Consider the following 14,525-nt stretch of genomic DNA (forward strand, 5'->3'; position numbering starts at 1 on the left):
AGATCTCAGTTATCTGTAAGAATAATAGGGTGGGATTTTAACTTTGCAAACATAAACTGGACTGCCATAGTGTTAAGGGTTTAGATGGAGAGGAATATGTTAAGTGTGTACAAGAAAATCTTCTGATTCAATATGTGGATGTACCTACTAAAGAAGGTGCAAAACCTGACCTACTCTTGGGAAATACTCAGGGCAGGTGGCTGAGGTGTCAGTGGGGGAGCACTTAGGGGCCAGCGACCATAATTCTATTAGTTTTAAAATAGTGATGGAAAAGGATAGACCAGACCTAAAAGTTGAAGATCTAAATTGGAGGAAGATCAATTTTGACGGTATTAGGCAAAGAAGCATATGTCACAGCAGAGAGCAAGTGAATCCTTGGAAGAGTATAAAGGTAGTAGGAGTATACTTAAGAGGAATATCAGGGAGGCAAAAAGGGGATATGAGATAGCTTTGGCAAATAGGGTTAAAGAGAATCCGAAGCGATTCTGTACATACTCTATGGACAAAAGGGTAAAAGGCAGCCTACGTGTGGAATCGCAGGAGATGGGAGCAATACTAAATTAGTATTTTGCCTCAGGGTTTACTGTGGAGAAGGAGGATGAAGATACAGAATGGAAGGAAATAGATGATGACCTCTTAAAAAATGTCTATATTACATAGATGGTAGTGCTGAATGTTTTAAAACACACAAAGATTATAAAATCCCCAGGACCTGTTAAGGTGTACCCTAGAACTCTGTAGGAAGATTAGATTAGATTCTCTACAGTGTGGAAACAGGCCCTTCAGCCCAACCAGTCCACACCAACCCTCCGGAGAGCAACCCACCCAGACCCATTTCTCTCTGACTAATGCACCTAACACTAAGGGCAATTTAGCGTGGCCAATTCACCTGACCTGCACATCTTTGGACTGTGGGAGGAAACCAGACCACCCGGAGGAAACCCACACAGACACAGGGAGAATGTGCAAACTCCACACAGACAGTCGCCCGAAGCTGGAATCAAATTTGGGACCCTGGTGCTGTGAGGCAACAGTGCTAACCACTAAGCCACTGTGCTCCCCAAGATAGGGTAGCGATTACTGGGTCCCTTGCTGAGATATTTGGATCGATAGTCACAGATAAGGTGCCAGAAGACTGGAGATTGTTAAATAGTGGCACCACGTTAGCCAAATCTGGTAAGGAAAAGCCAGGGAACTATAGACCGGTGAGTCTGACATCGGTGATGAGCAAGTTGTTGAGAGAATCCTGAACGACAGGATGTACATGTATTTGGAATGGCAAGGACAGATCAGCGATAGTCAACATAGCTTTGTGCACGAGAAATTATGTCTCACAAACTTGATAGAGTTTTTTGAAGTAACAAAGATGATTGATGAGAGCAGAGTGGTGGATGTGATCTATATCGTCTTCAGTAGGCATTCAACCAAATGGTAGACTGGCTAGTAAGGTTCGATCTCAGAGTACAGGGAGAACTAGCCATTTGGATACAGAACTGACTCAAAGGTGGAAGACAGAGGGTGGTGGTGGAGGGTTGCCTGTCAGACGGGAGGCCTGTGACCAGTGGAGAGCCACAAGAGTCAGTGCCACTGCTTTTCATCATTTATATAAATGATTTGGAGGTGAACAGAGGAGGTATAGTTAATAAGCTGGACGATGACATTAAAATGATGGACAGAGAAGAAAGTTACCTCAGAGGAGAATGGGATTTTGTTCAAATGAGCCAATGGGCTGAGGAGTGGCAGATGGAGTTTACTTTAGAATGTGAGGTGCTGCATTTTGAAAGGCATATCAGTGCAGGACTTAAACACTTAATGGTAAGATCCAGGGGAGTGTTGCTGAACAAAGAACCTTGGAGTGCAGGTGCATAGCTCCTTGAAAGTGGAGTCACAGGTCGATAGGATAGTGAAGGTGGCGTTGGTATGCTTTCCTTTATTGGTCAGAGCATCGAGTATAGGGGTTGGGAGGTCATATTGCGACTGAACAGGACATTGGTTAGGCCACTTTTGAAATACTGCATGCAGTTCTGGTCTCCCTCCTATCAGAAGGATGTTGTGAAACTTGAAAGGGTTCAGAAAAGATTTACAAGGATGTGGCCAGGATTGATAGTTTGAGCTTAGGGAGAGGCTGAATATATTGGGGTGGTTTTCCCTGGAGCGTTGGAGGCCGAGGGATGACCTTCTCAAGGTTTATAAAATTATGAGGGGCATGGATAGGGTAAAAAGACAAGGATTTTATTCCCTGGGGTGGGGGGTCCAGAACTCGAGGGCATAGAGGGGAATAATTTAAAAGGAACCTATGGGGAAACCTTTTCACGCAGAGGGTGGTGCTTGTTTGGAATGAGCTGCCAGTAGAAGTGGTAGAGGCTGGTACAATTACAATGCATCCAGATGGGTATATAAAATAGGAAGGATATAGAGGGATATGGGCCAAGTGCTGGCAAATAGAACTACATTAGTTTACGATATTCTATCGGCATGGGCAAGTTGAACCAAAGGGTTTGTTTCTGGGCTGTACATCTCTATGACTATATTAACGGACTTCATTAACAAGTCATCCTTCCTCACTGTAATTGATTCCTTAATCAAGAGTGTTACATTCCCAAATGTTTTTATCCATTTTCCATCCTGAAATTTCTACATCAGGAATGCTGAGCAGCCGCCCTTGCCTCTCTTAGGCCAAGTTTCCTTTATAGCAATAAAATCATGTTCCCTTATGTAGAGGAGATCATACGGTGAATAGTGAACGCAGTCGACTAGACTGAGTGAAGTGAAGGTAAAGCGCTGATTTACCTGGAAGGTATGTTTGGGCCCTTGGATACTGAAGAGGGAGAAGTAAATGGACAGGTGCTACACCTTCTGCGGTTGCAAGGGAAGTTGCCATGGGTAGATTTGGAAGTGAAGGAAGAGCAGACCAGGGTGTCCTGGAGGGAACAGTCCTTGTTGAAGGCTGACAAGAAAGGGGAGGGGAATGTGTGTCTGGTGATGGCATCCTGCTGGCGATAGCAGAAATGGCAGCTAATGATCGTCAGAATGTGGATGCTGGTGGGATGGTTGGTGAGGACAAGGGGCAGCTCATCTCAGCTGTGGGAGAGAAGAAAGAGGTTGACGGCTGAAGTAGAGGAAATGGGTCAGACCCGTTGAGGGCCCTGTCAACCACGGTGCTGTAGATCCTCAGTTGAGGAAGAAGGTGGACATTTTGGAGGCCCGCTTGTCAAAGTTAGCATCTTCAAAACAGATACAATGGAGAAACAGGAACTGGGAGAATGGAATAGTGTCTTTACAGGAAGCAAGGTGAGAGGATGTATTGCCAAGGTAATGTTGGGAGTCGGTTGGTTTGTAGGGGATATTGACGGCCAGCCTATGCCCAGAATTGGAAACAGATGTCAAGGAAAGGAAGGGAGAAGTCAGAGGTGAACGAGATGAAGGTGGCAGCTGGATGGAATTTGGAAGCGAAATTGATAAACTTTTCCAATTCCTCATGAGACAGGGAAGCACAATGATGACATTGGTATACGGTAGAAAGATTTGTGGCTGGGGGCCGGAATAGGACTGGAACAAGGAATGTTCCACATACCCCACAAAGAGACAGGTTTAACTGGGGCCCATGCAGTTACCGATAGCCACTTCTTGAAGTGAAAGAGAAGTTGTTCAAGGTGAGGACAAGCTTGGCCAGGCAGAGAAGGGAGGTGGTGGATGGGGACAGTTCAAGAACAAACAGAGAACCCTGAGACTATCCTGTTGGGGAATGGACATGTAAAGGAATTGCACGTCCACGGTAAAGGGGTGCCTGGAGCCCGCAAATGAAATTTCAGTGGGAAGGGACTGGACAAGAGCAGGTGGGAGCTGGAGGGTGGTGGTGGGGAGAGAGAGGCCACCAGTCAAAATGAAGTCAGTGACTGTTGTGGACACAGGAGCCTGATGTTCCACGTAGGGATCATGGTCCGGGGGGGAAAGGAGGAGGTATGTGAGTGCTGACATTCAGTCTCTACAAAGTAGAGGTTAGTCTGCCAAACAACAAAAGCGACACCTTTGTCAGCAGGCTTAATTATAAAGTCAGCATTGGATCAGAGAGCTCTGAATGTAGTCTGTTCACAGGGAAAAGGGTGAGAATGGGCAAGGGATGCAAAAAAGGCGATCAATGTCACATCACCTATTATATGCTCCTTACCCCCTCCCACACCCTATCTTCTGCATAAAAAACAACTTTTCCAAGCTACAATCAGTTTTAATGAAAGGTCACTTGATCTGAAAAGTTAACTCTGATTCCTCTCCAAAATGCTACCCAATCTGAGATTTTCCAGCAATTTCTGTTTTTGTTTCTGATGTCCAGCATCTGCAGTTCTTTTGGTTTTTTACAGTGATCTGGCTGGCTTCAGTTCAGCTCAAGAGTGTCATTGTCTATCAGAATCTGGTTGAGTCAGGAAAGTTGGGGCCCTTTGGGTAACACATTACTATATTATTTTATTTGGCCAAAGGCATTTTTAATGGCCTACTTACATTTTCATTAAATTAGTCTTTAATGGTTTTTGTAAGTCATCGAGACAGCACAATATTCCCTCAAACATCTTAAGCACCACATTATCCCACCTTATTTTAGAGATTTCAATTTCTGATGGATTCTCAAATTGCCCTTATTTTTTATTTCAGTCCATACTACTTTAACAACTGTTATGAACACTTCTCTCAAGAAGACCATGAAAAGTTGGAACAGGAGAGGGCTTTGCCAATTAATACGATAATGAGTGATCTGACTTTCTCACATCCACTTTCCTGCTTTTGCCCCGTAACTGTCAATTTTCCACTGATCAAGATGTTATCTCAGCGTTAAATATACACAAGGAGTCTGCTCCTACCAGCATGTGGCAAGGAATTCCAAAGACTCTCAATCCTCAGAGAAGAAATTCTTCCTCATTTCAGTCTAAATTGGCACCACTTTATTCTTAGATTATGCCCTCTGGCCCTACACTCTCCCATGAGGGGAAACATCCTCTCACCATTTACCCTGTGAAGCCCCTTGAGAATCGTATATGTCTCAATGATATTTCCTCTCATTCTTCTAAACTTCAGTGAGTAGAGTTCCAACCTGATTAGCCTTTGCTGTTAACATGATCCTTTTATACAAGGGATCATTCTAGTAAACCTTCTTTGATCTGCCTCCAATGCAATGACATCTTTCCTTAAATAAGGGGACTAAAATTGTTTACAGTATTCCAGATGGGATCGCCTCAGCATGTTGTTCAGTTGCAGTAAGACTTCTCTACTTTTATCCTCCAATCCTCTTTAAACAAAGACCAACACTCCAATAGTCTTACCTGATGTGCTGGCTTTGTATTTCATGTGCAAGTACTCCAAAGTCCCTTTCTGTTTTTTTGGTCTCCCTTCCCAACTTCACATTTTCCCATATTATTCTCCAATTACCAACTTTTGTCCCCAATTACTTACCCTATTGATAAGTCTCTGCAAACTGTTTGTATCTCTCTCACACCCCTACCTTTCCAGCTATTTTTATGCTGTTATATCTCTGGACTTTTCTCCCTGTTATAGTATCACTTAAGTATATTAACATGACAAACTTAATTTTATTTCCTATTTGGAATACTCACTACATAAGGCACATCATTAAATTTCTTTGTGACCTGGTAAGAGCCAATGAACCTTATTTTAATGGTGCACCTGAGACAAGTAATAATATTAACACCTTATCTCCAGAAATTCCATTCATATTTCAAATTCTACATTCCCATCTCCGCCCAATAATCTTTGAAATTGCAGAACCCTTCGGAAAAAACAAAATTCTCCCTATCCCGGTCCTGAAAGAGAAAAGAATTCTCCCCATCTCACTCCTATCTAAACTCCTATAAAAATGAGTCCAGTCTGTCCAACCTTCTCGTTCAAAGAGCTGTTCATTCCAGGTATCAATCCAGTACACCTCCTGTGAATAGGCTCCAGTAGATTTACATCCTGCCTTCAATAAAGGAGACCAAAACTGTATAGTATTTGTGATATGATCTCAACTATACATGCCCTGCATAACAGAAGCTAAACATCCTTGCCTTTAAGTTCAATTTCTTTCATAATAAAGGATAGTATTCCTTTAGCCTTGCTGTAATAACATACTCACTTTTCGTGAGTCATGCACTAGGAGTCCTCGATTTCTCTGCACTTCAGAATTCTGCAGTTGCTGTCCATTTAGGTAACATCTTTTTTTAAAAAATTGCCTGCCAACATGAAATGTTTCACATTTTCTCAGGTTATATTCCATCGGCCTGTAAAGGTCTGGTCATTACACATGGTCTTAAAGTCTGACGGTGAATAATGTTCCTCAACATTGCTGCTGATAAGCAAAAAATGTAATTTGTTTGGTTCCCAAACTATTCATTATTTCTTTGCATACTTGCGATGTGAGATTTGAAAGTTAATGTCATTGTATTGCCTTAGGCAAGCCATAATTTAAAACAAATTCATTTAATTTCTCCATTCCCATTTTAGCCACAATGTTCCTCAAAGGAACTGCCTCAGGAAATCTTTTAAGCATTCATAACTGTTTCGAGAAACAAATACACACAAGTCTGGAGAAATGCAGCAAATCTAGCTGCATGTATGGAAAGAGGAAGAGAATCCAGTGTGACTTGTATAGAACTAAAAGGGGTTGGAATTTTTTAAAAATGTACTTCTGACTGAGGCAAAGGCCCAATGTAAAAGACAAAAAAAAAGTTGTTAAATGGTGAAGAACTTCCGGGATCATTGTTTGGATGCAGCTATCTCCATAATATCATTGCCAATCTTGTCACTAATGAGTGTGACTGTCCACCTAGGAAATTCTGTGCTGCCTTGTGAGGCAGAGCCTGAACCTACGCCACATCTCCAACCACACATTTGGCAGGCATTTCTGGAAGGTGGGCCTTGTACTTGGCCTTGAAATCACTTTCTCCAGTTCCTTTTCTGTACCTCTTGCTGACAGATGTTCTCAAACAAATTGAGTCCTTTCCTACAGAAGCTTCCTCCAAGTCAGTTTCTTCTGAATGACAGATTCCCACATGTTGACATCTATCTTGCATTTCCTGAAGGACGCTTTCAGGGAGTCTTTGAAATACTTCCTTTGTCCTCCTCTCATTCGAATGCCTTTATGCTAAGCACATGGCTGGCCCAGCAGATTTGGTTTCAGATGGTGTTAGTAAGCTGCTTCAAGGACAATGATGTTAGCGCGGTGCTCCCAGCTGATGTGAAGAATCCATCTCAAACAGTGTTGATGGTACCTCCTCAAGAACCTTGAACTGGCGACTATACAGATTCCAAATCTCAGAACCCTACAGAAGAGTCAGAAAGTTGACTGCCTCATACAAAATCTTGGTATCAGCACACATGCCATAGTCGTCATAAACTCTCATCCTTCGGCATCCAAAGGTGATGCTCGCAGATCAGATGCAATGTTGAATCTCCGAATTCAATGTATATTAATGATTTAGATGAGGAAACTATGTACCATATCTTCAAAACTGCAGGTGATACAAAGCTGGGTAGGAGAAAGAACTACGAAAAAGATGCAGAAAAGCTTCAGTGTGATTTGGAGAAGTTAACCATGTAGGAAAATAGATGGCAAACACTGATGGTGGACAGATGTTTGGTAGCAAAAACAGGCAGGCAGATGATCTGAATGGCATTTGATTGGGAAAGGGGCAACGAGACCCAAGTGTCCTTGGATATAGTCACTGATGTTCTTTCCTCCTGGACTGAGAAACATTGCTGTGAGACAATCTATTTTCCTGAAGTTGCCTTTGTCAATGTTGGGTTGTGCGATGTTGCACATCAGCTGGGATTAGGAACCCCTAAGCTGAAAATAAGGATGTTGCCTCCATCTCTTCAATCTGTTACAAGTCACATGCTTATTCAGCTAATGAACAATAACAGGTTGTCAACGCGAATTTGCTGAAATGCAACTGACAAATTGGGGATGTTGTTGTTTCGGAAGCACAAACTTTTAAAACATGTGTTGGCTGTAATGTGGTTACATCACCAGCACTTGAAGCACAATTTTTCTATATCACGGGGTTGCGCAAGCATTACATTATAGGAGAACAGACTGTATGTCATATCTCAGCTGTTGCTTTTTAACAACTAACCAAAAATCCTCATGAATGGTCGACTGCCTATATTAGGTAGCTATGGTCTCTAATTCCAAAATCTAACACATCAGATTTAGTTATACGTGGAAGCAACTAGCAGGATGTAGACAGTGGCTGATTTGCCAAAAACTTCTTGCATTCAGCACTTTAGCTTTGGCAGTAAAGAGCATTCATGCAACTTTCTTTGGGGTTCTTGTGGTTTTCCTGCCAAAAACTCCAGTGAACAATCGGAACAATATATACATTAATTCATTTAGGCTTTGTGGACAATACAGATTGAATTCATGTCAATTACAAACAAATTCTTCTTTAAAAGCTAAATTAGTTCAAATATCAGCATTTTGACAATATAAAATGAAAATATTCTATCAAACACTTCAATGAGCATGCTCATTCCAGGCAGCCAGATGATGAAGGATAGAACTGGATCCTATTCACTGCACACAATAGATTTAATTTAAAATGGCATGTTACAAACATGCACCTTCAAATCTAGCCACTGTAATTCCAGCGTGCACAAGTGAATCTCCAGTTAATATCACCAAAACACAATTAAAATGTTCAATATTCTACTAACAACTTGTATGCAAGATCATTTGAGAGAGCAGGAATATGATCGGAAATAATGGCCCTTTGTGGTGCAGTGGTAGTTTCTCTACCCCTGAATTAAGAGGCCTGGCTTCATGTACAAGCTGCTCCAAAGATGTATAATAACAACTTTAGATCAATTAGAAAACATCCTATCATCGAAATGGGATGCCAAAAAAAGACTCCCCTTTTGAATCAACAAGAACCTCCAAATAAAAAGTTTGCTCTTAAAAATTGGAGAAACATTCTGCATCAAGTTCAGCAATGCTTTAGTGGTGTTCCCCATAAGAATTTGACGGTGTTTCTCCAAGATGTTAACACTACTGGTAAACTCCCAAAATGTTCTGCCAGACAATTTGGCAGTTATTTTGTAGCTAATCATTGTCTCAAAGACACCTAGAGGAGCAAGTAGTAAAACTTAATAAAGCAGCAATGAAAGCAAAGCAACAAATCAATGAAGGGGAGAAACAGGTAAGATGCAAAATGGCCGGAAATAGTAGACACGACATGGATTTGAAAATTCTATTAACTTTCATGGAGATATTTCATTTTATTCATATTCTCATGTAGTATTGAAATCTCAAAGAATAAAATAAAATATAGATTATTGTATATAGACTGATAAATGATTCATTCTCAAAACATTGACATTTTAAGCTTTGAGTGGCTTTCCAATAAAGAAATCAAAATGAAATTATTTCATCACTGACAATTGTTTTCCATGTTTGAAAATCTTGCTTTCAGGTGAAACATACCTAGGTAGTTAACTGCAAGAATGAGTATGCTAGTGTTTGCACCCAAATAGCACAGGCTTGATGCGGAAATACAGCAGTTACCACTCTACGTCTCCCAGTACTATCAACAGCTATGTAGGAGATATATTGTGAAGCATGTTTTGGCTTCATGTAACGGAATATCTTAACGCATGAACCATAACTCTTACCAAATATATAGCTTCTCAATAACTAGAGTTAAGCAGTAAGCTTACCATCTTGCTTGCTCTGTTTTTTCATCAGCCATCTTTCCAAAGTTTCAGTAGGAACGCTTTCTGCTACATATTCATCAAGTACATTTGAATGAAGGGCTAAGTACGACTTTACTTTATCATCAGTCAGACCTGCAAAGGTAAAAGACAATAAAAATAAGAGTACAAGATTATTTCTACAGGGTTTCCATTCTGACAACCAATTCTTGTTTGGTCAATAGAAACCCAAAGAACAGGGGTGATCATTCCAGGGTAAATCATAAAACAGAGAGACACTCCTAAGTAGTCACATGAGAGTATGTATTTATATTTACCCCCTCTTACTCAGTCTCTTGGTCTCACTTCATTGAAATCTAAATTGTTTTGAATCTTCAGGTTTGCTGCATTTTTTTTGGCCTTTTTGTGTACTTCTTCCTTGGATTTAATACTCCCCCTAATTTCCCATGCTAGTCATGGTCTAACCACAATTCCCATTGTATTTTTACACTGACCAGGATGAATAATATTTGCAGTTACAGATACTGTTAGTATCTTCTACTGTGATGTCTGAGGCACAGTATTTATTCATCTAACCTGTTTCGGATTCCACATGATTATTTCCCTAATGTCATTCTCTAAGAAGCCCATTTTCACTTTGGCTTCTCTCTTCCTTTACATATATTTAAAGAAGCTCTTGCTGTCCATCTTGATATTACCCTCAAAGTTTATTTTCTCACTCATTTTTGCATTGTCTTCTGCCAGGTTTTAAAGCTTTCTAATCCTCTGCTGTAATGTTTGCCACATTGTGTGTTCTTTCTTTCATGATGCCATGCCATGGTTAACCATTGTTGGCTTGTTCCCTTCCTAGAATCCTCCTCCTTCACTAGAATGCATCTTTGCTGTGAACCACTCTCTTAAACGTCTGCCACTAATCCTCAATGGTTTTTGCAGCTAACCTCCTTCCCAGTCCACTGCAATTAGCTCCTCTTTCATTCCTTTGTAATTAACCCATTTTAAGCCAAGCACAGTTGTTTCTGACCCAAGATCCTCCCTCACAACCCGAATGCTAAATTGAATCATCTTATGGTCACTGTTTCCAAGAGGATCTTTTATTCTAACATCATTTATTAAACCTGCCTCATTACACATCATTAGATTCAAAATAGCCTAATTGGATTTATAACATGTTGTTCAAAGAAAGTGTACCAAATACACTATGAATTTTTCCTCACTGCTTCCTCAGTCAACATGCATTATGAGAAAATCAATAATAACAAATGAATAATTTATTAATTGACTGGAGAAGAGGTTGTGCCCTAGAACACAAAAGACCTGATTAGATTTGGATTACGAGCAGTAACAGAAATTGAAAAATTGATACTTCAACGAATTCCAATCGCATCTATTTTGTCATCCCTCCTATAAACATCAACACAAAAAACCTACATGAATAATCAAACCTTAACATGCATCACAGCTCTGGCATAATTTCCTTGGAGCAGTAAATTTGGGAATTGAGGGTAGTCACTAAACAAACTTGGGAAGAATCTAGCAGCATTTATCTAGATACAAGTGATTGGAAGGTTGAGGGTGTGGTTAACAGTTCATCACGAAATAACAGGTGGATAAGGGAAAAGGACTTTTAGGTGTATGGGATGAGAATGAGGGAAGATGGTTAGACTCAGGTTTACTTGAGTGAAGTACCAACATGAACTGGTTCACCTGAATGGCCTGTTTCCATGTTATAACTTTGTCCATTTATATTGTCCTACAGACAGCCAAACTGAGGCAACCTTTCTACCTCTGTTATCGCAACACAGTAAAATTAAACTGTCAAAGAACCCAAAGAGTCACTCCAATGTTTTCTAATCAGACTTTTGAATAACCATCCCGGACTTTGAATTAATTTCCAGACATTTGTATTAATGTAGATTTTGTATCTCAAACAAAAGACTTAATTTATTAAACATAAAATAACATGGAGAAAATTAAACGAAACTGTAAGCTAATTGACTTCTGTGTTTTAGAGCCAAACATTTAATTCAGGGATAAATAAAAGGAAGGAAAATAAACTGGTCAAATTACTTAACATGTCTACAAAATGTGATGTTAACACACATAAATATGGACTCCTTGGCTGCTTTTCTCAAATGTTGAAGTGGATCACCTTCTCAGTTGACCCAGGCAAATGTAGTGAGACTTTTAACTCAGCTTTCCTCTCCCTGAGCTTCTGGAATCTGGTGTATCAGATTCCACAGAGAGCTTTCAAATCTTCAAGCTGCTGCTGCAGCATTCCAGAAAATATCTTAGAAAAAATACTTCTCAAAAAACTTTAATTCTGGTTTTGCCCTGAGACTGATTGGCAGCTGTTGAAAGTTGGAAAGAGTCAGCTGCTTGAATATGAGAAACAAAAACAGGTCACTGGCAAAGCTCAGCAGGTCTGGCAGCATCTGTGAAGAGAAATCAAAGTTAATATTGGGTCCGGTGATCCTTTCTCAGAACTGATGGTAACTAAAAAAAATGTCGATTTATATGCAGAAGATAGGGTGTGAGAGGAGTGAAGGAGTAAATGATAGCCAAGGATAGAGCCCAAAGAGAGAGAGGACAGTTAGATAGACAAAGGAGTTGATAACAAGCTGGCTGGGAGAGTGAACAGCCATTAGTGGAGACTGTTAAAGGCTAACAATAGATATAGTGTGTAATGGCAGACTAAGTGATAACGAGGCTTGGTGTGTAGGGATGGGGACTGGGACACGGGGGAAGTTCGGGCCCTAAAATTGTTGAACTTGATATAGAATTCCGAGGGCAATAGAGTTCCCATGTGGAAAATGAGGTGTTGTTCTTCCAGCTTGAGCTGGAGCTCTGTAGCAAGCCTGAGACAGAGATGTTTGCAAGGGAACCAGGTGGTGTATTAAAGTGGCAGGCAACTGGAAGCGGAGGGTCTTCTTTTGCAGGCAGAATGTGGAAATTCTGTGAAGCGGTGACCCAGTCTATGCATCATTTCACCTACAAAGTATGTTTGGGCCCTCAGAAACTGAGAATGGAGGAGGTAAATGGGTAGGTCTAACACCTTTGGCGGTTGCAGGGGTATGTGCCATGGGGCTGTTGGATGGGTGGGTGTGTTGGGGGGTGGCTATTGGGAGCCAAAGAGTGGACCAGGGAGTCACAGAAGTAACAGTCTCTGTAGAAGGCAGACAAGGGAGTGGTGGCATCTCACTGGAGGTGGCAAATATGGCGGCTGATTATGTTCTGGATGTGGATGCTGGTGGGATAGTAGGTAAGGGCCAGGGATGTTGCAAAGAAGGAAGAGAAGGGTGGAAGGTGGAGGTGAAAGTGCAGGAAATGGGTTGGATCTGGTTCAGGGGCTGATTGACAATGGCCCTGGGGAATCCACTGCAAGGATGTATTGTCCAGGTAACTGTGGGAGTCAGTGGGTTTATAGTGGATATTAGGGGCCAGTCTATCCCCAGAAATGGAAACAGAGATGTCGAGGAAGGGAAGGGAGGAGTCAGAGATAGACCAGGTGAAAGTGGGGGCAAGATAGAAATTGGAAGGGAAAGTGAAGTCGAATAGCATTTCCAATTCGAGATGACAGGGGGAAGTAGCACCAATGCTTTAACGATATATCAAAGAAAAAGTTGTGGTTGAGGTCCAGAATAGGACTGGAATAAGGAATGTTCCACGTCCCCCACGAAGAGACAGGCCTAACTGGGGCCTATGCAAGTATCCATGGCCACCCCTCTGACCTGAAGAAAATGAGAGGAGTTAAAAGAGAAGTTGTTGAGGGTGAGAACTAGCTCAGCCAAACACAGGAGGTTGGTGGGGGTGGGCGGGGATGGTTCAGGCTTCCACTCCAGGAAGAAGCCAAGAGCCCCGAGACCATCCTGGTGGGGGTGAACATGTAAAAGGGATTGCACATACATGGTAAACAGAAGGCAACTTGAACCTCCAAACTGGATTTTCCGAAACTAGCACAAAGCATCAGAGGAAACATGGATGTACACAGGGCAGCAACTGGATGAGGGGAGAAAAGACTGAGTCAAGGTAGGAAGGGATGAGTTCAGTGGGGCAGAAGCAATGGGTCTGCCCAGGCAGTCCTGCCTGTGGATTTTCGGAAGGAGGTAGAAGCGAGCTGTGTGGGACTGGGGGACTATCAGCTTGGTGGCAGTGGGGGTGGGGTAGAGATGAAATGAGGTCAGTGACTATTGTTGATATAATGGCCTGATGTTTCATGGTGGGGTCATGGTCCAGAGAGAGATAGGAGGAGGTATCGAAGAGCTGGCGCTCAGCCTCTGCAGTGTAGATGTCAATACACCAAACTACAACAGCACCACCCTCATCTGCAAGCTCAATAACAAAGTCAAATTTGGATCTAAACACGTGGAGTGAAGTCAGTTCGGAAGGAGAGAGGTTGGATTGAGGGGAGCAGAGGAATTGAGGTGACCAATGTCCCATCGACAGTTCTCAATGAATAGATTGAGTGCAGGCCAGATGCATGGGTCCACAGCACCCTCACAGCCCCATGGCACCCTCCCCTGCAACCACCGAAGGTCTAACACCTGCCTATTTACCTCCTCCTTCCTCGGCATCCAAGGACCCAAACTTACCTTCCAGGTGAAATAGCACTTTACCTGCACTGATAATGCAACCACAAAGGCCCAGGATCATGGAGACACCTAGTGCACTAGTTGATGAATTTTGAGCCAGCAAACCTGACCTGTCCCAAAGCTGGGTTCCTCAATCAGGCACTGATTATCAGAGCTACCAAACCACAAAGCACCACTTTCCCCCTGTTGGACAAGGAGCACACAAGCAAACTCAACAACTGTTGCTTTACAGGCTCCCCAATT

The 14,525-nt window shown here is 41.9% G+C and overlaps 1 protein-coding gene across 6 annotated transcripts in view; it reads right to left on the reverse strand.

The window, feature by feature from the left end:
- pde10a (phosphodiesterase 10A) overlaps window positions 1–14,525 on the reverse strand; it is a 481,692-nt gene that overhangs the window by 231,529 nt on the left and 235,638 nt on the right. For 5 of the 6 annotated variants that reach the window (XM_043696099.1, XM_043696101.1, XM_043696100.1 and 2 more), the window contains exon 2: window positions 9,700–9,828. In XM_043696099.1, coding sequence (XP_043552034.1) covers window positions 9,700–9,828 — 129 coding nt within the window. Of the gene's footprint in view, window positions 1–9,699; window positions 9,829–14,525 lie in introns of those variants that run through there. The other variant, XM_043696102.1, reaches the window with a different exon arrangement.

The sequence above is a fragment of the Chiloscyllium plagiosum genome, chromosome 9, assembly GCF_004010195.1.
Source record: "Chiloscyllium plagiosum isolate BGI_BamShark_2017 chromosome 9, ASM401019v2, whole genome shotgun sequence".
In the NCBI taxonomy this organism is placed as follows: Eukaryota; Metazoa; Chordata; class Chondrichthyes; order Orectolobiformes; family Hemiscylliidae; genus Chiloscyllium; species Chiloscyllium plagiosum.